Source organism: Dipodomys ordii, unplaced genomic scaffold (assembly GCF_000151885.1).
Source record: "Dipodomys ordii isolate 6190 unplaced genomic scaffold, Dord_2.0 Scaffold48, whole genome shotgun sequence".
Taxonomy (NCBI): Eukaryota; Metazoa; Chordata; class Mammalia; order Rodentia; family Heteromyidae; genus Dipodomys; species Dipodomys ordii.
The window spans coordinates 1,934,728-1,961,123 of record NW_012267264.1 but is presented as its reverse complement, the minus strand read 5'-3'; the positions used below and the strand labels follow the sequence as shown (position 1 = coordinate 1,961,123).

The window sequence follows — 26,396 nt, the reverse complement described above, 5'->3', positions numbered from 1 at the left end:
TTTCTAATTTCTTGTCCATTCTATCTTTCTAAACAAGTCCCAGTTTAGTCTGCTATGTGTGCCACCATTCCTATTATGATAAAACGTTCCCAGTCTCTCTAGACCCTTTTAATTTAGGAAATTTTTTTTCTATGATTCAGATGCAATTTTCTGACTGTCCCTAGAACTCTTATTTTCTCCTATTTCTAAAGTCCTGTTATATGGCTCAAAGATTATTTAGGAGGAAACATACTGAGAAAGGTCTTGTGGGAAACAGTGGGTGGAGGTAAGGGCCTTCAAGCAACTTGTCCTCCCCTCTCCAATATCATGCTATTTTTTTTTTTTTGTCTTCCCTACAGAATGTAACAAGTAAAGCAGGGTAGAAAAAGCCAACATAGAGTATGTCTTGTGTGTAGGCATGCACAAAAAGATAACACCTTGCAAAAGTCAAAAATACAGGTTTAATAATGTGCAACTAATGAAGATGGTTTATAAATGAAATACCACCTACACATTTAGTCCCTAAATATTTTAGTCGTTAAATTTAGACCTATAGGTACAAATTTACCATCTGTGAAAAAGTAACCTGTTTTTAAATTAAAGAGAAATCATTACTTCTTAAAAATAAAACTATCAGGATATAATTCAAGTGTAGCTGCTCATAGTCACTGAATAAGTTTAAATTTGATAATAAAACATTTAAGTTTCAACCAATGCACCTTTGTTGAAGCACATTTAGCTGAAATAACTTCGAGTCTGGTTTATTTCCATCACATATAGTACATTTTTTCCAACAAGAACATGTACATTCAATATAGAACATTTCCAGCAACAATTACAGTCTTTCTAGTTTCCTTTCACAGTATATTTTAGTGCAAAGCACTGAGAAGGGTAAATGTTTTTCTAGCTATAGAAGCATTTTATTATGACCTTATGGATCTTAAACAATTTAAAAGTTTATACAAAAGGAATATATAGATGGACATAGTCCATTCTAAGTACAGATGTGAACCTATATAAAAACATGGTATATTTTCTGCTGTAACTTTTAAAATTATAATTTGACACAAATTACTAAAAAATAAAATATCCTCTAAAAATTACAAAATATTGATACACAAAACCCTGCCCCAAAATTTCATAAAGATAGATGTACTTTTTTTCTAAAATCTTGATTACAAAAATGGACAAGAACTCATTATTTTCTAAATTTTACTGTAGGAGTCAAATATTATCTAAAGTAGTCATTTAAAAATCTTTCTTGGGAGAAAAATAAAAATCAAGGTTTACAGCCCCATCTTCTTTCTCAGCAACACTTAAAGAAATAAACTAGTAACATAAGAAGTGGTTGTGCATGGATTGTCCTCATCCATAAAATATCAGCAAGCTATTTATTACCTTCATATAAGCATTAATGTCTGGGCTTTTAAAAAATATAGAAACTGAAGAATAAGGCTGCATCTATCATTAAAGTGCTTTATATAAAAAAGAAAAATAGGGGAATGTTTAATTTTCACAAAATCCTCAGATGTTTACAAATAAAAATGTAATGATCCATGCATTAAAATGAGCTTTAACTTTACTGTAGCATATAGTTCAGAGGAAAACCTTCAAATATTTAAGTGCTGGAGAACAAGTTAGAAACAAATGGATGTAAAATGATCACAAATATTTAGGAGACTAAATATAATGTGTTGATACTAATTCATCTTTTGTTCCTAAAATATACTCACTAGAAAATCATATGTCTGTACAATCCAAATGAAAATTTTGCAAAATAAAATGAAATGAAACTTAAATCACTAAAAGTATAAAATCTGTCAGTGAAAAACTTATTTTCTTCAGGCAGTTGATCATTTTAATCAACAAATTATTTGCAAAATGAAATTTGCAACAATTCTGTAGAAACTGTAGACCAAATGCATAAAGCCAAGGTGGTTAGGTGAAGGACTGTGATGAAAATATGTAAAGTCACAACTAGTTGAAAGTGATGGAATAGGCACTGACTTAAAATCTAGTTAGATGGTTACTATTTTTGTCAGAAAACAGCAATTACAGTTGAAAATTTATGAAAATGTTTTCTTTTTTTTCCTCATAGTACCATGTGAAGACGTTTAGTGGTTCTAACAATTTAAAGTCTTTCCATAAAAATGAACTTCAAACCTTTTCGCACATCACTTGAAGTTATCTGAGGAGAAATGGGAATAAATGAATACTTTTGAGTTTATCAATAAAACCTTGGTCTTAAAATTACACAACAGTAAATGACTTCTAAAGAACGGTTTCATCTCAGGTTTTCCACACAAATAAAAAAATGTGTGATAATCGAACTGGAACAGTTAACCTATCAAACACTCAAACTAAGTATTTTGCTTTAGAACTTGACTTTGAAACTAATACTAAATACATTAAACATAAGAGACATTGTACAGAAAGTATAAACTTTAAAAATAAATAGACTTGCAAAAGCAAGCAAGCATGGGAAGTCTGCTCTTCCTTTAAGATTGCATTTGAAAACTCTATATTTGTTCTAAAGGCTTTAAGTATTATTTTTTTCTTTCTTCCAAATAAGGATTTTACTTTTCTTGCAGTCCACAGCCACCAAAAAAAATCCTTTCTTAATATTAACTGTTGAGATAATGATCACCAAACTGCTCGAGCAGAAAGAGAAAAATAAAGAGTATCTAGACTTAGTTTTTTTCTATAGCTCAAAACTAAAAAAAGTCTCTTAATACACACTCCTAAAAAAAAAATCAAACTTTTGTTTACCAACTTTCCCCTTCACCTGCAACTATTGTAATAAAGGTAAATGTTAAATGCTAATCATTATTCTAAATTTAATTCGGGGATTTTTTTTTCTGAGTGCAGCATTTTATTTAATCATCACAGATTTTTACAATAATTACAGTGCCTCAAAATATTCTTCCTATAATTATCCTCTTCACAAACTCATTCTAATATATTTAATTTCCCTACAATGCATTAATATACTAAGCCACCAAATCAAAGTAAGCCTGTGCAAAGTTAAACATAAGATTTCTATTGTAAACATATACCAAAATAAATGTATATATTTTACATTAAAAGGAAAGCACTGACCCTGTGCCATCTATCTATAACTACATTGCATTGTCCTGTGGAAAGTAAGTTCTGAAGTTAATTTTGTTCCCAAACCACTGGAATAAAGGTCACTGAAGAGGTAAATGCAATATGCACGTCACTCTTGCAGTTCCCATTGACATGAGATAAATGGAAGTAAATGTGTTAAAATGAACCAGCTATAAAATTATGGTCAATTTTTTTTAGTTCGATGGGGGTAAAAAAGCAAAACTCTGTAACTGTTCCTCACCAGACAAGAGCCTTAGATCTTGTACTTCGGCCTTTGGTTTTGTTTCCTTCAGGTGAATTGGAAGCATTTGCCTTATGAGTTTTCTTATGATGTTCAAGATAAGTCTTTTTGGCAAATGCCTTTCCACACTTATTGCATCTGTGAAGAGAAAAGTTTTTTGTGACTTTTACTTCAATACCGACGTCAGCTACTTCATACTTTTTACTGGGAGAGTTAGAAGTGCCATCATGTTTCGAATCACTATGTTTTGTTTCATCCTTCGAAGGGCCTCTTTTTGCCACTTTATTTAGAACAAAATCAATAGGCTTTTTTATAGCTCTGATCTCTAAACTGGCTGTTATTTTCCCAAGATAGCGAGATGACTTCTTATGAACCACAGTTATATGTCGTATCACATCACGTTTCCGACGAGTTTCATAAGTGCAAAGAGGACACTTGTAGAATTTAACATAAATGTTATTTCCATCTGTGTGCAACTCAATATGTTTAGTCAAGTTCTGTTTGGAAGTAAATTGACGTTTACAAAGTTTACAGTAAAGTTGCTTGAAGTCAAAGCCAGCTGAAAGTTTCGGTTTTCTGGTTTTCTGCTGGCCACCTGCAGCTGACGGACTAGTTGATTTAGGGCTTTCAGAGTCTTGCTTAACTTTATTTTTCTGTGCTGCCGGTGTATTCTTTTTTTCATTTGAATGATTTGTTCCCTTTAATTCATTCTGTGGAGAATGGGTAATGGAAAGGGGTGAAGATTCTACAGATTCTGCTGGTTCAACTTTCACTTTTATTTCTGAACTGTTGGCAGTATTATTAGGGCCTTTCTCTCTTTTAGAGTTTGTTCCAGAAAGAGTTATCTTGTGGACAATTTGCATATGCCTTTTAAGCATTATTTGTGAACTATATTTCCTCTTGCAAAGGAGGCATTTGCATGCAGTTAAATTGTATTCAGCCTTTGAAGGCGACTTTTGTTTTCGAGTCTTAAAAGATTTTTTAGGAGAAACAGAATCCAGGAACAAAGGTTGCCCAGGCTTTGTTGCTATATCAGGAGTAATTGAATCCCTCCTTAGTCCTCTATGGACTTCATCAAAATGCCTCCTTACATTCGCTTTTGTAGCAAATGATTTACAACATACTGGACAACTCCTACTTAATGAAACTAGAACATTCTTACTGCGTCCTTTAGAAGTTTGGTTTGGATTCTTCCGTGTTTCAATATACTTTTTTAGTTCTTCCATCTTTTTCTTGTGTACTTTCCGAATGTGACGACGAACACCACGTCTAGAATTGAAATCTTTTCTACAAAGGCAACATATCAATTGGTGACCAAAATCAGAATTATCAGAAGTTTCCAAGTCAGCCTGTGATTCCTGAGGCTGTTCATCAGATGTAGGTGTAGCTTCATCTGTAACACTCTCAACAGGAGGGGGCTCTACAGTTTCCACCTCTGTGTCTACAACTGGTACTACTTTCGACTGCTCTGTGTTAGTTTCCTGGACTTGAACTTCAGTTTGCTCAGGAGTGTCACTCGACTCTATGACTTCTGTGGGATTATCCGTCCTTGAGATATACTGAAACACTGCATTTTGGTTAGTTTCTATGGGTTCTAGTTTAATAATATATTCTCGCTTATCCACACTTGGATATATGGCTTCTAGGAGATCACTTATGGCTTGGCTCTGTTTATCATTTACATCAGGAAGGTCTGTCAAGGATTAAAAAAAAACAAACACATTTTAATCTGAAGTTGTTCTGCTCTAGAGTCTTCTAGTATTTTAAAATAAATTACAAAGCTCTATCATAAAACTTGCTCTATTACTGATCCATATTTATTACAAGTACATTATCTACTGTTCAAATTCTTTGAACATAAAAACAAGTATTAACAAAATTAAAATTTGCTTTAACTCAAATTCTCATCATGGTATGAAAACGTTAAGGAAGATATCATTCTAAACAGCTACTTTTGCTTTCAGTGCTCTTATTATAATATATATAAGCATATAGATGTTCCAACAAACAAAATTGCATTGCATATTTTTAGTCTGAAAATGTCATATTTTCATAATTTACATGCTCAATATCAAAGTTTCAAACTAAGCGAAAGTACTTAAAATTCTCATAATCCAGGTTATATTGAACATCTTGAAGAATGTTTTATATAAATAAAAATGGTTTTTAAAATAAAACACTATTCCTATTAAGCTTTATTAAGTACTATAGTATATATCTCAACATCTTACAGAAATAAAAAAATTTCTCAGCAATTTTGATAAATATGACATGATGTATAAAGAAGTATTTGCTATGAACTTAATCTTATTTTACATCTTTAATTTTTTAAAGCAGTACTGAGGTTTGAACTCGGGGCTTCATGCTTGCCAAGCAGGCTCTGTACAACTAAACCATACTTCTGGCCCTTTTGGCACTGGTTATTTTTTCTGTAGAACCTCACTTTATGCTCAATATGTACCTGGACCATAATCCCATTCTTTTTTAAATTCCATTGTAGCTAAGGTAATAGGCATGCCACCATGTTCAGCTTGTTCCACTGAGATAAAGTCAGATGGATTTTGTGTGGGCTGGCATGAAATCATGATCCTCTTAATCTCAGCCTCCCATGTAGCCAATATGAAAGGCATATATCACTCCCTGCATTCAGCTATCGGAAAAGGGTCTTGAAAATTGTTTTGCCCAGACTAGCCCACATCTGCAATCCTACTGATCTCAGCATCCCAGATAGTTAGGATTGTAAGTATGGGCCGCCAGCACCTGTCCTAACAAGACATTGTTACTAAAATACATGGTGAAAAACCATATTTATTCCAAAAACAGAGCTAGTTTTATTTGTGTAATAGTTTCACCCTTTAGAGTTTAAAAAAATAGCCTATTTCAACAAAGTTGTCTAAAATGAGTTATTTTTCCACATACAATTCTAAAATCTAGATACAAATATATCCACCAAATCTATTACCTTAGAAATCAAGAAATGATTCATTATAACTCCTCTAATCTACTCATCTTTCTTTTTAAGATGGCAAAGTAGTATGACAATACTTTCATAAAAATGTAGAATTACCAAGACTAGTGAAAATCTGGTAAATCCATCTATCATTTCACTCTTTTAGTAAATTCTACAACCTAAACATTTTTTAAAAAACCACAAAGAAATAAATTTCCTACGAGTATGAAAGGATACTTTTGAAACTAACTTCTATCAGCTCAATAATAAGTTCAATTCACAGCTCAATAATAAGTTCAATAATATCAAATAGCAATAGGAATTTGTCTAACTATACCCTTATAGCCTACTTCAAAGCTAAGAATAGAAAAAAAAACACAACACTTTCATATAGTTTGCATTTCACCCCATCCCAAAAGGTTAAAGGATAAATTATTTAAATCCACAATCCATCTATAGTGTCAGTCTGACAAAGTAAGTGATATATTGTTAAGTCCATAAAAATTTAAACCCCTGAATAAGAAACAATGAAGTAATCTGTAATTAATGTATTTTAAAGAATTTACATTAATTCTTTAAAGAAAATAATACAATTATGCAGACTGTTACCTTAACATATAAAAAGAATATACTTATTCCAACAAACATTTGATTCCACATAGTCTACTAGCCTTCATGACAAAAAGACATTTCTAACCTCAAGTTAGTATGTGATACAATCTTAACAGCAATAAAGGGACAGATCTAAATACATTTCACTAAGAACAAAACGGATTGTCAAATCAAGACCCAGAAAATAGTAGATTACTAACAATTTTTAAATGCTTTCCATCATTCCCAAGAAATCATCTGATTTACTCATTAATTTCCAACATTCTCATTTACTTATGGATAAAGCAGTGATCAATTGTATCTGGTTAGACGCTGTTAATTAAAAAAGAAATTGCTCCTTCATGATAGCAGTAATGTACTTCCTTACTAAATCTGAGTATAAACTATATGGTCCATATGAACATTCAAAAACAGTAGCCAATACTTTAATATAAAAAAGCATACTAATAAATTTAACTTCTAATATGAGTATCTCGAGTCTCGAGATACTCATATAGTATGGCTATAGAGTACCTAAGAAACAATTTTAGTACTGTCTTGCTGAGTTCAATGCCATCTTATTTTTATACTTTTTTATTTTTATTTTTTGGTCGGTCGTGGGGCCTGAATTCTGGTCCTGGGCGCTGTCCTCAGCTCTTCATCTCAAGGTTAGCACTCTACCACTTGAGCCACAGCACCACTTTCAGCTTTTTCTGCTTATATGGTACTGAGGAATCGAACCCAGGGCCTCATGCATGCAAGGCCAGAACTCTACCACTGAGCCACCTTCCCAGACCCTTAATGCCATTTTAAAGCAAATGTACAGTTGCAGGGTAAGAGTAGGAAGGACAGACAGACAGACAGAACTGGGTATATGAATAAAACTTACTGTCATCCATCTGGAGACTTGGTGGGCAGTAAAATTTCTTATGGGTAATTAAATTTGGTAATCCTCTGAAGAGACTGCGGCATAATTTACATTCAAAAATAGTGTCCACATCTTTTAATAAAATATGCTTAAGTTGTTTAGTTCCTACAGAGAAAAAGAAAGGAAAAATTAACACAAAAAGTAATTTAAACATGCATTTTTAAATTGGGAAACCACTTTTGACAACCCAAAAGGGTTTTGAAAACAAAACATAAACATTGCCAATTTCTACATTTCTATATTTAGAATTAAGTTATAAATTAAGTTCTAAGCAAACCCTATTATCATTTAGCAGTTTTGGAGTTACACTGATGTCCTCTTTCTACTTTACTAGCCAATCAATTCTTGGAAATCCTAAGGCAGTTTTTGATATGTGGTTGATCCAAACAGTTGATCCAAACTTGGAGATTTTGATTCAATAGGTGTGGGGTAGGGAGGGCAGGAAAATGTTTACCACCACATCCAACCAAACTTTTTTGGCTGGTTTTTCTAGCTCTTTTCTGAATTAAGAAATGAACAATGAATTTTTAAAATACACTGCCCAATTCATTGAAGGTTATAACTTTATCAGAGGACTCTGTTTCTTCTTCTTAAAATCAACTTGTATTATTTCAGATTCTGGACCAACATGGGATTAAAACTATTTAGTGTGATAGTAGAGAATCTTGCTTAGGCCTCTTGATAGCATTATAAATTTATTTAAGGCCTTTCTCCTTCAGAATTCTTACCCCAATTGCAACTAATTATAATTACTAGTTCAATGCCTGTCTTCTGCACTGAGCATTCAAGACAAAGGCTAGTTTATTTATAACTACAAAATATTCTGTTCTAATATTACTCAATAAGAAATGCTATTGAATCTAGGGAATCTTAAGAGTTACAATAAAAGACCAAAAGATACAGAAAAATAAATGGCAACAAGCATCCAATCTTTAAAATAAAATTTTCCAGAAATAAATATAATAGGTCTTTGTTGGTATTTCTACAGGCCTTTGCACAGGTATGCTGACAATACTGATTTGTAAGCTTTACTAATTAGTGTGACTTAAGTCCCCACACATACATAACTGATTAACAAACTATTAGGTAGAACAAGGATAAAAATGCTTTGGCTAAGCTTCTCTAATTATATCATTCCTAGAAAATCTAGTTGAGTTCATAACACCAGGAACAAGAAAAAAAAATTTCCAAACATTCTAAATTAAGACTAGCTGGCCCAAACAAGAGATTCAATTCTGCCTTTAACATAGACTAAAAAGACTGAAAAGGAACAGAGTAATCTAACTTAAAAATTCAATTTGTCTGGCACCAGTAGCTCACACAGGTAATCCTAGTTACTCGGGAGGCTAAGATCTAAGGATTCTAACTGGAAGTGAGCCCTGGCAAACAAATTTGTGAGACTTTTATTTCTAATCAGCAAAACAGAAGTAGAGCTGTGGCTCAAGTGGTAGAGCACCACCTTGGGTAAAAAAAAGCGAAGGGACAGCAATCAGAACAATATCCAGGCCCTTGGCTGACAAAAAAAAAAAAAAGTAAGAAAAAAAGAAACTTTCTACCGGAATTCAAAAACCTGCTAGTTTTCTCGTTTGAACCTATAACTGGAAAGTTAACCCTCTCTGTTTCCCCTATTTGCTATTAGTCATTAAATTTAGACATATAAGTACAAATTTACCATCTGTGAAAAAGTAATGTTTTTATATTAAAGAGAAATTCTTCTTCTTCTTCATCTTAAAATCAAGATATTAATTCAAGTGTAGCTGCTCATAGTCATTCAATAAGTTTAAATCTGATAATAAAACAATAAAAGCCAACCAAAAGTGTGAGGCCCTGAATTCAAATCCCAGTACTGGTACAAAAAAAAATCAACTGAAGATATAAATGGAAAGCACATACTAGCAGATTTGTATTTGTGTGTATGCACACATGTGCATGCATGCCAATCCTGGAGCTTGAACTCAGTCCCTGAGAATTTTTACTCTACCACATGAGCCACAACTCCACTTCTGGCATTTTGGTGGTTAACTCAAGAGTCTCACTGACCTTCTGCCCCAGGTGACTTTAAACACAATCCTTAGATCTCAGCCTTTTGAGTAGCTACGATTACAAGCATGAGCCACTGGTGTTCGGCCATAGTAGCAGATTTAAAGCATAGTGTATATGCATGAAGTTATACATAAAATAATCAAAAGCATTAATATAAGAGTAGGAATAAGGAGGGTCCAATATGAGGAAAAAGGAGGAATGATGGGGATGGTATACATGACAGAAGCATTATTATATGCATGTATAAAAATAGTATAATGGCAAGGCACCAGTGGCTTGTGCTTGTAATCCTCATTACTCAGAAGGCTGAAATGTGAGTATCACTAAAGTCAGCCCAGGCAGGAAAAGTCCCAGAGACTCATTTCCATTGTGGTAGAGCAAAAAAGCTAAGAGACAGCACCCAGTCCCTGAGTTCAAGTCCCATGACTGGAACAAATACAAGAAAACAGCATAATGAAATTGTTCAAAAGAGGGAGACAAGGAAAAAAAATAAGAGGGAATGAACAAGAATCAATGTATATTATATCCAAATATGAAAAACTACAATCAAACTCCTTGGACAAAAGTGATATACAATAATAAAAAGAAGCATAAAAATGTCTGCCTATATCCGTAAATAAGGCCTATCCCTATGTTTACCAGACTCTCAATCACAGAAAAACAGCTATTAGCAACTCCTTAATTAATCCTAAACAGTTATACTGTAGGAAGTATATATTTATTCCCAATTGACATCCAAAAAACTTGACTCAAACTAATCATCCATAGCTATCAATAATGTTTCTATCAAAACACACACATACATACACACACACACACACACACACACACACACACACACACACACACACAATGAATCCAAGCATACCAAATTTATCCAAGAAATATTCCCTCTCTTTCCTTCACACTGAAGGCCTTCACCTGTTTTTTTCTAAATATTCTCACTTAGTTCACTTCTAAAAACCTTTAGATCCCAAGGAAAATGTCACTTTCACCAGGAAGCCTTCTTTAACTCCTATTTGTTAAGAATCCTTGATATCAGCTTATCCCATTACCTTGTAATTACTTGTCCATGTCACTATGAAACTAGAAGATCTAGGTGAGCAGCAAAGGTATCTTTGAAGCTGACCACTATATTCCTAGGCTAAGGATAATGCCCACTGAAATCTATTCAATGACACATTAGAGTGCTCTCTTTGTTTTTTAGTCCATATGATGTAGACTGGGGAGTCAAAAACTTCATTGTGAATTCACCAGGCACCAGTAGCACATGCCTGTAATCCTAGCTACTCAGAAGGCTGAGATCTGAGGACCAAGATTCAAAGCCAGCCTGGGCAGGAAAGCTAGTGAGAGTCTTATCTCCACTTAACCACCAAAAAAACTAGAAGCAGAGTTGTGACTCTGTAGTAGAGCATTAGCTTTGAGCATAAAAGTTCAAGGACAGAACAAGGCCCTGGGTTCAGAAAGCCTCAGGACCAAAACACATATGCGCGTGCACACACACACACAAATTCTACTTTATACATTTTACAAAATGACAAAAATATGCCTCATCCTATATACAGACACTAAAAGTTTTTCTCTTAGTTTTTGTTACCATACAATTTTACATTTCTCCCATGGGGACATAATGGCATACATTTTGATTGTCTGGCTCACAACTACACAAAGCCTCTGTCATACTAAAAGTCCCTTCTCATCTGAGACAACCGACATGGTTGTTTAGATAGCATCATAAAGTTCTTCCAGAATCTCCTGATTCTGAGAAACAAAACCACATAATTTTCTTTCAAATTATTCCTTTCCTGTGCTCTTTTGCCTTACGTGTTTTAAGTTATCCTGAAAGTCACTATATACTGCATACATAGACCATCAACCAGGATTAACTACAGTAAATTTTACATGAATAAAATTACTTTTGGGGACTGTGTCTATATGGTGAATCTTTATAATAAACACTTACTAAGCACCTATTAAATACCAGATACAATCTTATTCACTGGAAATAAGAAAGCAAAGAATATGGTCTGTAACCCTGAGAAATCCATACACTAATGTAAGTAGTAGCTCTTCCAGGAGCACAGACCAGAGAATATGAGTAGGAATGCAAGCATAAATCAAACAACTACATTTTTCTTATTCCACTAAAAAGTATCTAGTCCCATTTTAAATTTCCTATAATTGCTATGTGACAAAACACTCCATCAAAAAATATAATACTAATTTCTAGAACCAGAAGGAAAAGTCAAAAGCTATGTACATATGACCATATGAGATGATTCTAAGTGAAATGAACCCCAAGATAGGGACACAAGAAGTTTTATCTTAAAGCCAGAAGTGGCACTGTGGCTCAAGTGGTAGAGTGCTAGCCTTGAGCTGAAGAGCTGAGGGACAGCACCCAGGGCCAGAGTTCAGGCCCCATGACCGGACCCAAAAAAAACCCAAAAAACAAAACAAAAAAAAAGAAGTTTTATCTTTCTTGCTGTTTTTTTGTTTGTTTTTTGTCAGTCTTGAGGCCTCAACTCTGGGCCTGGGCGCTGTCCCTCAGCTCTTCAGCTCAAGGCTAGCGCCCTACTACTTGAGCCACAGTGACACTTCCACCAGCCTTTTCTGCTTATGTGGTGCTGAGGAATTGAACCCAGGGCCTCATGCATGCAAGGCAATCACTCTACCACTGAGCCACCTTCCCAGCCCTTACTGTTGTTTTTAATATATGTATAATATACTATGTTTGTTTCTCTTATATGTTCTTCCCCCATGGTATAACTTCTGTTTTCACTGTATTTGATTCTGATGCCCTGCATCTGGTATACATTTTTCTTATTTGGAGAGGGGAAGGCAAATAACAAAATGCTGAAATAAGGATACAGGTTGACCCATTGTAACAATGAGATGTACAAGACACTATGTTGAAAACAAACTTTACAACTTGAGGAGGGGGGATGGTGGAGAGGTGGGGAGGGGAGGGTGGTAGGGAAAAAACAAAGGAGGTAACATGCTCGATAGGAAAAGTTATCTTACTCATGTAACTGTAACCCCTCTGTACAGTATCTCTACAATAAAAAATATATACAAAAAAATACAATACTGGGGTTGGGAAGGTGGCTCAGTGGTAGAGTGCTTGCCTTGCATGCATGAGGCCCTGGGTTAGATTCCTCAGCACCACAGAAGCAGAAAAAGTTGGAAGCAGCACTGTGGCTCAAGTGGAAGAGCCCTAGCATTGAGCTGAAGAGCTAAGGGACAGTGTCCAAGCCCAGAGTTCAGGTCCCACTACCGACAACAACAAAACACACACACACACACAAAACTACCCTGTGTTATCTTTCATAATTAACATTTCCATCCTAAGGTTTTGTCTAGAATCAGAACTGAGTCATCACTATTCAGGCATAGCTTATGCTAACTGTAACTAGTTGCTTCAAGCAGAAAAAAATAAAAATAAAAAAGCATTTCTAAGAAACCAAATGATCGATCCTGGAAAAAAAATGACAACAGCAAATATCACACAAACCTAATTCTTATTTTTTACTATCACATTATGAATTATTCATTCACAAGTCAAAAAAGATGGAATTCTTTGCACATACTAGTCTAGTCTACATGTAAAATCTTTTATTCTATAATGCTATATATCATTTCTCTTTGTATATTTTATTAATTTTAAAAGATGTTATTCTTCATATTAAAGATCTATTTTGAATCTACATAAAATGATTATTCTTCTCTGACTATCTCCACTCACACACTTTTCTGCTTCTAACCTTAGGACATTCCATAGCTCCTTTGCCTCTGTGAGCTAACTAAGAGAATGAAAAAGAACAGTAAACTCAATTATAATACCTAATATAGTTAAAGGTACAACTTTTTTACTTATTTTGAATTTTATACTTATAAAGTGTTAACAGAAAGAAGGGAAATTTGAAAACATCAATCACTGATTTGCTCCTAGTTAAGACTTCACTAAGGAAAGTGTACAGTCAAGGTAGTATCTGAAGCCATGGGTTTAGAACAAAACAGGTTTCAAATGAGCCAACTACCAAGAATCTCAGAGTAGAAAATCTGCAGCTACAAAACCAGCAACCTTCTAAATACATAAGGAATCTTTCCCTGAACTAAGGTCAAGAATCGAATCTATCCAGAAAGCAAAGGTACACAAGAGTATAGAGCTTGCTACCATTTCTACTGGGAAGAAAATGAACCATCTATGGTTGGTATATATATAAAAGAGGTCTCTGGAAGAAGACATATAAACTATGTAGCAGTAGTTACCTGAGCAAATGAGTAGGGGACAAAATAAGAGATTTACTTCTGGCTCGATACCCATATATAATTATATATATATTTTTTGGGGGGGTCCGGTCATGGGGCCTGTACTCTGGGCCTGGGTGCTGTCCCTCAGCTCGTCAGCTCAAGGCTAGTGCTCTACCACTTGAGCCACAGCGCCACTTCCGGCTTTTTTCTTTTTTCTTATGTGATGCTGAGGAATCGAACCCAGGGCCTCATGCATGCAAGGTAAGCTCTCTACCACTGAGCCACCTTCCCAGCCCTATATATTTTGTTTTTTAACCCACAGGCTCATACTACTTATCCTACACCCCCAAAAACTGTTTTATAGTTTTTTTTTTCCAGAGCTAAGGACCAAACTCAGGGTCTTGTGCTTGCCAGGCAGGCGCTCTTCCTCAGAGCTAAACCCCCAACCCCCCCAAAAAAAACTATTTTAAATCGAGCTTCCAATCAAGCTATTGATGAGAGTCCTCCTAGCTACTTAGGAGGCTCAGAGTAGAAGAATCACAGTTGGAGACCAGTCCAGGCAGAAAAGCTCAATCAGAACAGCCTATTTCAAAAATAGCAGGAAGTATGGCTCAAGTGGTAGAGAACCAGCTTAGCAAGCATAAAATCTTGAATTTAAGCCCTGTGTTATTTTTTTTTTTAAGTCAAGCAAGTTTAGCTGTGACTCAAGTGGTAGAGCACTAGCCTTGAGCTGAAGAGCTGAAGGACAGAGCCCAGGCCCAGAGTTCAAGCCCCATGAAGGTCCCCCCCCCCAAAAAAAAATCAAGAATCCAAAAATAAAAGATAATCAGAAATGAAGAACTTGTAATTTAAAACCAGAAGATTCAGAACAACATAACTCTAAGGCAAAGAAAACAAGTTAAAAGTTGTCACACAGCTGAGTACTAATTGCTTATACCTGTAATCCTAGCTACTCTGGAGGCTAAGATCTGAGGATCAATGTTTGAAGCTAGCCCAAGCAGGAAAGTCTGTGAGACACTTATCTCCAATTAACTACCAGAAAACCAGAAGTGGCACTGTGGCTCAAAGAGGTAAAACACTAGCCTCGAACAGAAGAGATCAAGGATAGTGCCCAGGCCTTGAGTTCAAGCCCCACAACCACCTACAACAACAAAAAAACTTATCATTTAGTTATTATGACACACCTGGGATTGGCGAACTTTAAAAATAAGTCAGCCCACTAAGACAGAAGCCTCTTATGAACTTCCAGCGTGGACAGGAATATCAGCTCATGGACAGGACAGTATAGGCAAAAGGGCCATCTCTCAAATAAAGACCAATATAGTAGCTGAAAACAATGTCTGAGTTGGATAGGTACCTTAACATATTACTATTGTCCAACCTGTCTTAGCATCTGTAGGCTGACAAGAGCAACAGCATGAACCTCAGATTCCTATCTTCAAATATCTATCAAAGATTTATAGCACTAACAGGAAGGTTCTTAAAAGCAATATGCAGGGATAGAGACATGGCTCAAGAGATAGAGCACTTGTCTAGCAAGGGAAAGGCCCGAGTTCAAACCCCAGTACCGAAAAGAAAAAAAAAAAGGAAAAAAGGCAATATATGTAATATAGTTGAAAGAGATGAGTTATTTATTGGTCACTGAGAGTGTGTGTAGCAAGAGTAGAGTTCATTTCAATAAACATCGTTTTATATGGTCATATGTACATAGCTATTGGGCCATTATGATTCTCCCCTAAGAATATCTCCCTTTGTTCTCACTGTGCAATGCTTAAAAAGTGCTGTTTAATTAGCCATGTCCAAGTGTAATTTTTTTTGTCTTTACTATCAATTGAACTAACTTGTAGATTTACAGACATATTCTAGTTATTACAAATGAGGGAAACCATGCAACCTGTTTCTTTGGGTATGGCTTACTTCACTTAGTATAATTTATTACAAGTCTTTCCATTTCCTTACAAATGAGGCAATGTCATTCTTGCTGATGGAAACATAAAATTCCATTGTGTATATACACCACATTTTCTTGATCCATTCGTCCACTGAGGGGCATCTGTATTGAATCCATATCTTACCTATAGCAAATAATGCTGCAGTGGTGTGTTAGTGGCATTAGTGCAGACTGATTTGTGATCATTTGAGCAAATGCCCAGAAGTGGGATTGCTGGGTCATAGGGAAGCTCTATGTTTAGTCTGTTGAGGAATTCTTTATATTGCTTTCCAGAGTGATTGAATAAATTTACATTCCCACCAATAGGGTAATAGCGTTCCCTTTTGGCCACATCCCTGCCAGCATGTTATTATTTGATAATGGCCATTCTAACTGCAGTGAGGTGGAAATCGGAAACAAGATTTTTTTTTTTTTTACTGTACTCTTCAAAGTTATTTCTTTCTCCCCCCCCTTTGGTTTATTTCCTGTTATCAGTGTTTTTTATTCCTGTACCCTTTGTCTTGTATATAAGTTTATCTGATTTGGGGAAGAGAAGGGGAATCACAAAAATGGTGGGACAAAGAATGAATTGATTCAACACTGATACTCACTAGACAGTATACTGGAAATGAACTTTATAACATGGATGAGAGGGGAGTTGGGAGGGGGAAACACTGTTCAAAAAGAAATGTACTCATTACCTTACTTATGTAACTGTAACTCCTCTGTACATTACCTTTACAGTAAAATTTAAATTAAAAAAAAAGAGTAGAATGCATAGAGTAGGGAAGAACTGATGGTCCCAAGTTAAAAAGATCTTAGTCCCTTAGTCATGTTCCAAACTTCTATCCCATCCTCTCAAGTTTTAGTCAGCCTTAAACTAAATCTTTGTATGAAAGAACTACACTTCCATAGACTTTGTATATATTCACTTTGATCTTAAAAGATGAATTAAAGATACTACTATCCTGAGCAAATTAATTTTCTTAGTTATGAGACTCAATCATGCAATAATTTTTAAATCCAAAATGAATTTCTCAATAGCACAATTTAGGGTTTTTGTTTTGTTTTTTGCACCAATACTGAGGGCTTGAATTCAGGGTCTGCGTGTTATCCTGTAGCTTTTTTACTCAAGGGTGGTGCTGTAGTACTTGAGCCACAACTATATTCGTTTTTTGGTGGTTAGCTGGAGAAGAGCCTCACAGATAATCCTTATATCTTAACCTCCTAAATAGACAGGATTACAGGTGTAAGCCACTGGTGCTGAGCCATTTAGTATAGTTCTAAATCACTTCAAATTTCAATTGCTGGGTACTCAAGAGAATTTAAAATGTAGTATTTACAGAATTTTCCTATACAAACATGACTCAAAAAGATAATTTTTTAGGGATTCTTTAAAAAGAACATAGTGCAAAAGATGAACAATAGATTTGGAATGGTGCCATATAAGACTACCCATTGCACAGTCCTTGTTCTTACATATTAAAGAAATGGCAAACATACCACACACTGCAATAAGAAAACAATTTCATCTTTAAAAGTTTACCTTCCAAAATTAGCACACAGAACCTGCATTAGTAATTGTATTGAAGAGGCACTTTTATGAGATAAAATACTTATGAATTAATCAATTTTAACTTCTTAATCAAATAACAATGCAGTATTAAATGACCATATCCTTTACAAATTACCTATTTTTAACAGAAGCTTATTACTCTGATTTCCATGGTATGAGAAAAAACAATGAGCTTTATTTCTATTTTAAAAGTAGAGCTAAAGCAGCTGGGGGCTAGTGGTTCATATCTATAATCCTAGCTACTCAGGAGGCTGAGATCTGAGGGTCACAGTTCAAAGACAGCCAGGCAGGAAAGTCTGTGAGATTCCAATTAACCACCATAAATTATCCGCATTTCCAATTATCTCCAATTAATCACCATAAAACCGGAAGCGGAGCTGTGGTTTAAAGTGGTAGAGCGCTAGCCTTACATGAAAAAGCTCATAAACAGTGTCCAGGCCCCAAGTTCAAGCCCTACAACAACAATCAAAAAAAGAAGTAGCTAAAGGAAACAAATTAATGATTTTTCTGCATGCCAGAAATATACATACTGGCATAACTTATATCCCTAATAAGTAAAATTTTACTCTAATTGTATAGGAGACTTGACTACAGATTATTTCTTTAAACCAAGGACATATACCAAAAATAAAGAAACAGTAAAAAAAATATTGTAAAACAGGCTTTAAGACTCACATATCACTCAAGTGGTTTTTCTTTCTTGCTATTGTTTCTAACATATTTATAAGGTGATTTTTTTGGTTGCTATTTATGTCTCTCCCCCATGATATAAGCCCTGTTTTCACTGTATTTGATGTTGGTATAATTTGAGGAGGGGAAGGGAAAAAACAATTGTTTAAATAGGGATACAGGTAGACCCATTGCAGCAATGAAATGTACAAGATGCTATGTCGAAAAACAAACTTTACAGCTTTGGCAGAGGGGGGATGGGAAGGCAGGGAAGGTAAGGGGAAACAGAGGAGGAGGCAACAATGCTTGGTAAGAAATGTATTCATTACCTTGCTCCTGTAATTGTAATCCTTCTGTATGATATTTTCACAATTAAAAAAACTTATTAATAAAAAAAGACTCACATATCCTTATTAAGTTAAATACAGCATAAAGCTAATGCCATGAGGACTAATGATAAAACATCTAAGAAACTGACCTTGAAGAGTCAGAGAATAGTTTGATTCAGATTACCAGACAAACAATTTCTTAGAATCCTAGAAAAGCAAACATGTTTTCCCCTTTTCGATGATTTAAGAACAAGCATGTCGCCAGGCGCTGGTGGCTCACGCCTGTAATCCTAGCTACTCAGGAGGCTGAGATCTGAGGATCGCGGTTCAAAGCCAGCCCGGGCAGGAGAGACCGAAAGACTCCTATCTCCAATAAACCACCAGAAAACCGGAAGTGGTGCTGTAGCTCAAGTGGTAGAGCGCTCGCCTTGAGCTGAAGAGCTGAGGGACAGCGCCCAGGCCCAGAGTTCAAGCCCCACGACCGACAAAAAAAAAAAAAAAAGAACAAGCATGTCAAAATTCTTATCAAAACTAGGCACCTGTGGCTCATACATGTAATCCTAGCTACTCAAGAGGCTGAGATATGAGGATCAAAGTTCAAAGCCAACCCGAGCAGGAAAGTCTATGAGATTCTTATCTCCAATAAACTATTAAGAAAAAGCTGGAAATGGAGCTGTGGCTTGAGTGCTAGAAAGCTAGCTTTGAGCACAGAGAGACTCAGGAGCCTGAGTTCAAGTCCTCGGGGCAGGGCAGGAACGGGGGGGGGGGGCAGGGGGGGAGGGAATTTCGTAAATATAAAACAAAAATTATATATCATAAGTTATGTTTTCCCTTTGAACCTGTTGCTCCTAACACGGTGAGCTTTCAAATAATGACAAAATACAATAATCCTTTTAAGTGTCCACCAATTGTACTTATCTGCTTATCCACATTTGACTAAATAGCCTCTAAAGTCAAAGACATTACAGCAACCTAAGCCCTTACTGATAACACAGGAGTTAAAAAGTTCTCAATCACTTACATATAGCATAACATATATTCAAAAGTATTGGATTCCAACTGCACAAATATGCAGCCAGTTATTATAATACAATTATTATAATTATCAAATAGAAATAAAAACTAAACAAATGTTTAGAAGCTATCAGGGCTGACATATGCTCTTTGTTTAAATCTTATGCTCTGTGAAATAGATTGAAACTCCAGAGTTTGGCAGGAGAAAGGAAGTAACCTAAATACAAATGATAAGGTTAAAGAGATGGAGAGAATGACAGATGGGATGACATTGATCAAGATGCACTATACTTGTAAACTGGTTGAACTGTTGAACTGAAGCCCCACTGTACAACTACTTAAAATAATAAAAATGAGAAATGGTAAGATAACCAATCTAAGACAAATAACATCTCAGGCATTCTAAGGAAATGATCTACTATGCCAAAGCTTATAGAGACTTGAAATAATTTACTCCCTTTTGCAAGTTTAAAAAAAGCATGACAAAAGATAACAATTGATCTTTAAGAGGAAGATTTACTTTACAAGCAAATATACCACAAATTTTTCTTTATACTATACTAAACTCATTTTAAACTATATCATGTGTGGTATTGAAAAATAATTTCTAAACCTAATCAATATTTATTCATCTACATCTTAAAAATATGACAACTAAAAGTATATTATAGAAAAAAAACCACTGTATGCAGTCTAATGCTTTTTTAAAAATTAAGGCTTAAGTCCTTTTCAATTTTTTTAACTACTATGTGATGATTAAAAAATATATCCTAAAATATTCATACCTGATCGAAAGCACTCAATTATTTGTTGAATACCAGATTTGGATGTCTGTAGTGGTTGCTGTAACAAAGGAGGATCTCCAGGCTCCAGGATTAAAACTACATGGAAGACAAACACCCACCCCAATCCCCACAAAAAAAGTTATTTAAATAGTTTACTAGTGAAGTAAAACAATGGTTTGCTACATTTATGTTAATAATGATAATCACAAGCACATATATTTACATATGTAAAATTCAGTCATCTTTATACGGTAAAATGAAACAATGGAGGAAAAGAACTAAAATAATTCTCAATTAAAAGCTAAATTAGGAGTGCAAGGTATCTATGAAGACCTTACTATAGTGGTACCATTTAATGCATATTTTTTGCCATTTTATTCCTCTTAAAGAGGAACCACTTACCTTAGACATTTCTAAGGTAATGGTAGCCTAGTCACACCCAATAAGCCATTCCAAAAAACCATTCCAAAAGCCTATCTAACACAGCAAAACTTAAAATATACTGCCTAAGAAAATAAGTGGACAAGTACACAAGAATGAGTGTACAAAATTTTCACTGCAGCATTCTAGTACTATTTATAACTGAGAGAAATGTCAAGTAACTTAAAAGTCTCTTAATAGGGACCAGACTAAAACTATGAAATATCTATACAACAGACTTTCTTACAGCTGTTGGAGAACACAAACCAGATCTACATACACTGATAATTGAAGATATCAATAATTACTAAGAAAAAAAACCTTAATGATCCCATTTACCTTAATTCCTAGATTCAGAAATACATAAATATAATGTAATTTGGGTATATGCTGTTCCTAACAGAAAAACAGGCTTAGAGCCATACCAACAAAGTTTAGCTGATTCTATCAAGGTAGTTTTCAGGGATGAGTTCACCTTCTGCAACACATGATTATTGCCAAGCCTGAGCTTTTAGAAGTGTGCACTTTAAAATGATCACATTTTAGGGATGGCATTTTAGGGTGGCAAAGTACCTGCTTAGCAAGTACAACATCCTAGCTTAGATTCCCCAGTACCAAAAAAGAAAAAGAAAAAAATATGAACACATTTTAATAAATAACAGTCATTCTCCCATTTTAGAAATAAAACATTTCACAGAGCTATGGCTGTAGCAAAAATCAAAACATAAATTAATTAAAACTTTTCAATTTCACATACAAAGGTCTATCACATTCCTCATTTCCAAAATTCTTAGTTTAGCAGAATAAATTTATTGGATTATAAAAACCAAGGTCGCCAAAAAGGAACACTGAGTTTTTCATCAGTTACCAAATAAAGACAGAAGGATGTGATGGAGAAAAACCAGCCATTTTAATTATCTCTCTTTTAAACATGCTACTACCATCCAAACCCAGAATATCCTTCAGTGTGACAAGATAAGAAGCATTCCTTCAATAATGTGTGTTTCTAATGCTTCAGGGCTTAAGCTTGGATAGCAATTCGTTTTTTTTAATAAAGGGAATGAATGAAGCCTACGTTGGACCTTGAATATTGAGAATGCCTTCAATTTTCCTTTATGCTCCAAGTCAAGTGCTTGGTGTACACAAACAGGAAACTATGTGCTCAGGATTAAGTTATTTCATCAAACAAAGTCTTCTCAACTTTAAAAGATACTTCAGTATTTCAAATGAATTAAAAACACATACAGAACTCATTTTGAGAACATCTTATACTGGTAATAACTACAATGACAAAGAAAATAAAACTCCAGATCAGGCCTATCAGTATTTAATTTCTTGTTCTGTCATTTACTACATATAACTAGGCAGATTAAACTCACAGATCTCTCTTGTCTCTTCTCTAAAATGGGGATAATGAAAGTAACCAAAGATTATGTCAGAATTAAATTAAAGAAAATAAAGAAAACTGCATAAAACAGAGCCTAAGATAGAGTAAGTGCTCAGTAAACATTCCACCAGCTACTATTAGTAACATCAAGTACAAATCACTGCTTTCCTGACCTTAGAAACAGAAAAAAAAAATCATACAAATCTCTGTAAAATGTCTTAGAGAAATAGTAGGTGTTTATAAACAGAGGATAATAATATCTATCCGACCAGTATACTAAAATCTGAGTAATTTAACTATAAAAACAACAGGTGAAATCCCACACGACTATAAAGAACCAATGGTCTGGCTCTAAAAGAATTCTGAAATTAGAAAATGAACCAAAAAAAAAAAAAAAAAAGCAGGTAGAGATAATGGGGAATAATACAGACTTCACCTTAGAGTCTAATTTCTGTAGGTATATGCTCCAGATAACTTTCTTTAACAACTTCCACATGGCAATACCTGATTTACAAAGGTACAGCAGTTTCTTATCCCTCTCAGAACACTACTACCAGACATATATACATCTAAGGCAACGTTCAAAATAAGCCCAAGGTTAACTCAGCACATCCACACTTGTTATACACACCTGTGCAGCTCTCATTCTTAAGAAATAATTCTTTCTTCACTTGAAAATATATTTTCAACTCTAGAAACCTTTATACATTAATACTTTATAAAAGTTTCATCTTCCACATCATATCAAGCTGTCCACAATCAGACTCATCCAGGTTATAACCATCTTAAAAAGCACTATCTTGCTGGAGATATGGCTCAAGTGGTAGAGCAAGTACAAGGCCCTGAGTTCAAATACCACGATCATCCTTTCCCCAAAAGCTCATCTCCCTTTAACCAAAAATCCAGACCTGGTAACATCTTTCTTTACATCATTCCCAAAAGACATCTCCCAGTATAAAATCCACTTTTGCAAATCTCTATTGCCTAAAAACAAGTTCCTTAAAAGATTTTTCTAATTATGATGTCTAAGATTCACTTAGGAAAAATAGGAGCAAGAGAGTAGTTGGAGGATGAAGAAGGGAACTGTGGGGAAAAGGGAAAATAAATGTAAAAAAGCAATTGTCGATTGTTGATAACAGATGGGAGTTTTGTCTGAGCTATATCAGATTCTTTAGAGCATTCTATTTTGAATGCTTGAAATTTTCTATTTAAAATACTTCTTAAGATGTAACTAAGGAGGATGCAATGCTTGGTAAGAAATGTACGCATTATCCTGCCCGTGCAATTGTAACCCCTCTGTACAGTATGTTCACAAATAAAATAAAATTTAAAAAAAAAGATGTAACTAAAATTGCTGAGCCTGAGTGGCTGTAAGCCTAGCTACTCAGGAGACTGAGATCTGAGAATCAAGGTTCAAAGCCAGCACTGAAGGGAAAGACTGTAAGACTTTTATCTCCAATTAAACAGAAAAAAGACAGAAGTGGATGTGTGGCTCAAGTGCTGGAGAGATAGCCTTGAGCAAAAAAGCTAAAGGATCCAAGCCCTGAGATCAAACCCTAGTTCTGCTACCAAAAAAAAAAAAAAAAAAGATATATTACTTTGCATATGTCAACTTCAAACTGACTCATCCCATTAAGGCACATGGCTTCCTCAGGAATACTGCTCTCTTGAAAATTTACCCACTGTTCATAATCAAAAGAGAACAGACTGCTCAAGAAAGCTCACTGAAGAATTTTTCAAATATCATGTCACCTACTTCTCTCCAGAAGACAGCCTCTTAAATACTGTCACATCATTATTTTTTTTTTTTGAACCTAGACACACCCTCCCACTCAGCCCAAAACTTCCCCTGGGAAAAAAAAATGACAATGAACTCCCATAAGTTAAAACAAAACTTTGAAGTTAGCCCTCAAAAAATGCTCAATTCTGCCTAAGCAAAAAAAGAAAAAAAAACACAGTAACTGCTTTTAATTTGTTGTCTGATAAAAAAAAAGATGAAACCTTTAATGCAATTTATTTGTTAATGAGAAAGAAAAAAGAAGTTCCAATATATATTTTAAAATTAAGTACCATGCTGGGTGCTAGTGGCTCATGTCTGTAATCCTAGCTACTCAGGAGGCTGTGATCTGAGGATCATGGTTTGAAGCCAACTCAGACAGAAAAGGTGAGACTCTTATCTCCAATTAACCACAGAGGAAAAGAAAAAAGGCAGAAGTGAAGCTATGGTTCAAGTGGTAGAGCACTAGCTTTAAGCAAAAAACAAAAACAAAAAAACTCAAGGACAGTGACCAGGCCAAGTTCAAACCTCAGGACCAGCACCAAAAACAAACAAAAATTCCAAAACATCTTTAAAAAGGAACAAAAGTCTCTAAGAAAAACTTTAATTACCAGCATACACTAAAGTATGTTCACAAATCATCTTATTACATGTTTATCTCTTTCCACTAGCAAGTTTCATAAGAGAAAAGGCTTTATCTGTCTTTTTCAACTTTTTTATTCCCATTGCCTTGGGCAGCCCCTGACACCTAATAGGTGGCTCAAATAATTTGTTAAAGACAGAAATTTAAAAAAAAAACTCCATTCAACTCCATAAAATATAAGCAATACACCCTCATCTCAAATACACAAAATATGCAGTTTGAAAGCATATTGTAAGTTACGTGAGCCAAGGACAGATGAACAAAAAACTAGGTCTTATCCTTGGACTGCCTGTTTTAGTAAAACAAGTTAGTTATTACTGTTCCCAGCAAAGTACAGTAGACATTAGGCTGCAGAAAATGTTATTGTCATGTGTAGCATTTTTCTGAAAATGGAATTTCTTCCACCACCATTTTTTCCTATTAGTAAGAAAATGATTTAAAATGAACTCATGATAAAACCCAAGGAGAAAGTACAAAAAAATCCTGATAACTCTTAAGTCAAAAATAATGACAAGCATCTGCCTTTGAACTAGAATAAAATAGTAGCTTCTATTTGGTTTAGTGTGTATGGATCCAATCATTCCCTTTTGAAGTTAACCTCTAAATGTCACAAAGCTTATCAAAGTTCTAGGAACTGTCAATAGTTTATCTATCACATTTACCAATTTAAAGTTTACTATTCTTTATAAGACTCCCCAAAACAATTTTTTCATTTCATAAATTCAACTAACACCAGGATTACCTAAATAAAATACCTTAGGAATACTTAGATGTTGTTATCTAAATAGTAAGACTTATTATTTATACTTTGCAATGTAGTTGGTTCTCTATTCAATACATTTCAAAGGTGTTTTTAATTAAATCTCATTCTCTCATCAAGTTCAACCAACCTTCTTAACTCAAACTAACCTCTTTCTTTTAGGCTTTTAATACTATTGTATGAATTTTTTAAATGCATGACAATTGTTTTAATTTCTTACAATTAAAAGTGAAACAAGTCTCATGAAGACAAAAACAAATATTCTATAGTCTATCTTTGCCCTTCTCTTCAGTTTTAAACATTCAGAGAGCATCAGGGTATACCACTAACAGCAGGCTGCCCTGAAAAGAGAAGGGAGAAGGACTGAGTGATTGATCTTGTGGAAATGATTGACAGTGACACTTGCAGTATTTTCTTTAAAGGATAGAGTGGGGGTGGGGGGGAGAGACCTCTTGTTTGAACAGGTTTTTAACCTCCTAAGTGGCTTGTGCTGGGGAAAATTATACCTTGCTTTACAAATCTTAAGCAGGAGGCAAAAGAAAAGTCGAAGGAAACAGGAGGCAGAATGGCGCGAGAGACCGAGGTTTCCAGCAAGGAACGAGGGCATACCTGGTTCACAGCATCCGTGATGATGGTGGTCCGTCTGACAGTACTTGTCCCTTAAAGGCATTTTCAGTGGGTGCGACCTACTTTTCTTTCACTGCGAGAAGCTCTTCATTGCGGCTCGACTGTGGGAGAGAAGCACAGCCCCGTCAACTCACCCAGAACTTCCCTTCCTGGAGGGGCGGGTGGGGGTGGGGAGGGGGACCCTCTGGATGCAATTTCCAAAGACGTTCCCACCGCCGCGCGCCCTCCCAGCTCCCGCCACCGACCCGCACTTCCCTCTCGGAGAGAGAACCGACGCTGGATTGCGCGTCCTGCCCGAGCTCTGCGCACAGGTTCACCGTCCTACCCGGAAACGCAGCCCGAGGCGCGCGGCGCGGCGCAGCGCAGCGCAGCGCGACGCACGGAGAAG

At 35.2% G+C, this 26,396-nt stretch overlaps 1 protein-coding gene across 2 annotated transcripts; it reads right to left on the bottom strand.

Moving 5' to 3' along the window:
* Positions 1–421: 421 nt before the first annotated feature.
* Positions 422–26,116, bottom strand: Znf800 (zinc finger protein 800). Of its 2 annotated transcripts, XM_013020036.1 has the most exons (5): positions 25,991–26,116; positions 20,395–20,490; positions 7,759–7,902; positions 3,329–5,021; positions 422–2,167 (listed from the first exon to the last, which is right to left on the bottom strand). In XM_013020036.1, coding segments are annotated over exons 1-5 (1,995 nt in total). In that variant the 5' UTR covers positions 26,052–26,116; the 3' UTR covers positions 422–2,166. The 2 variants fall into 2 exon arrangements, with proteins under 2 accessions (XP_012875490.1, XP_012875489.1); XM_013020035.1 differs by having other exon boundaries at positions 422–5,021.
* Between the last annotated feature and the right edge of the window lie 280 nt (positions 26,117–26,396).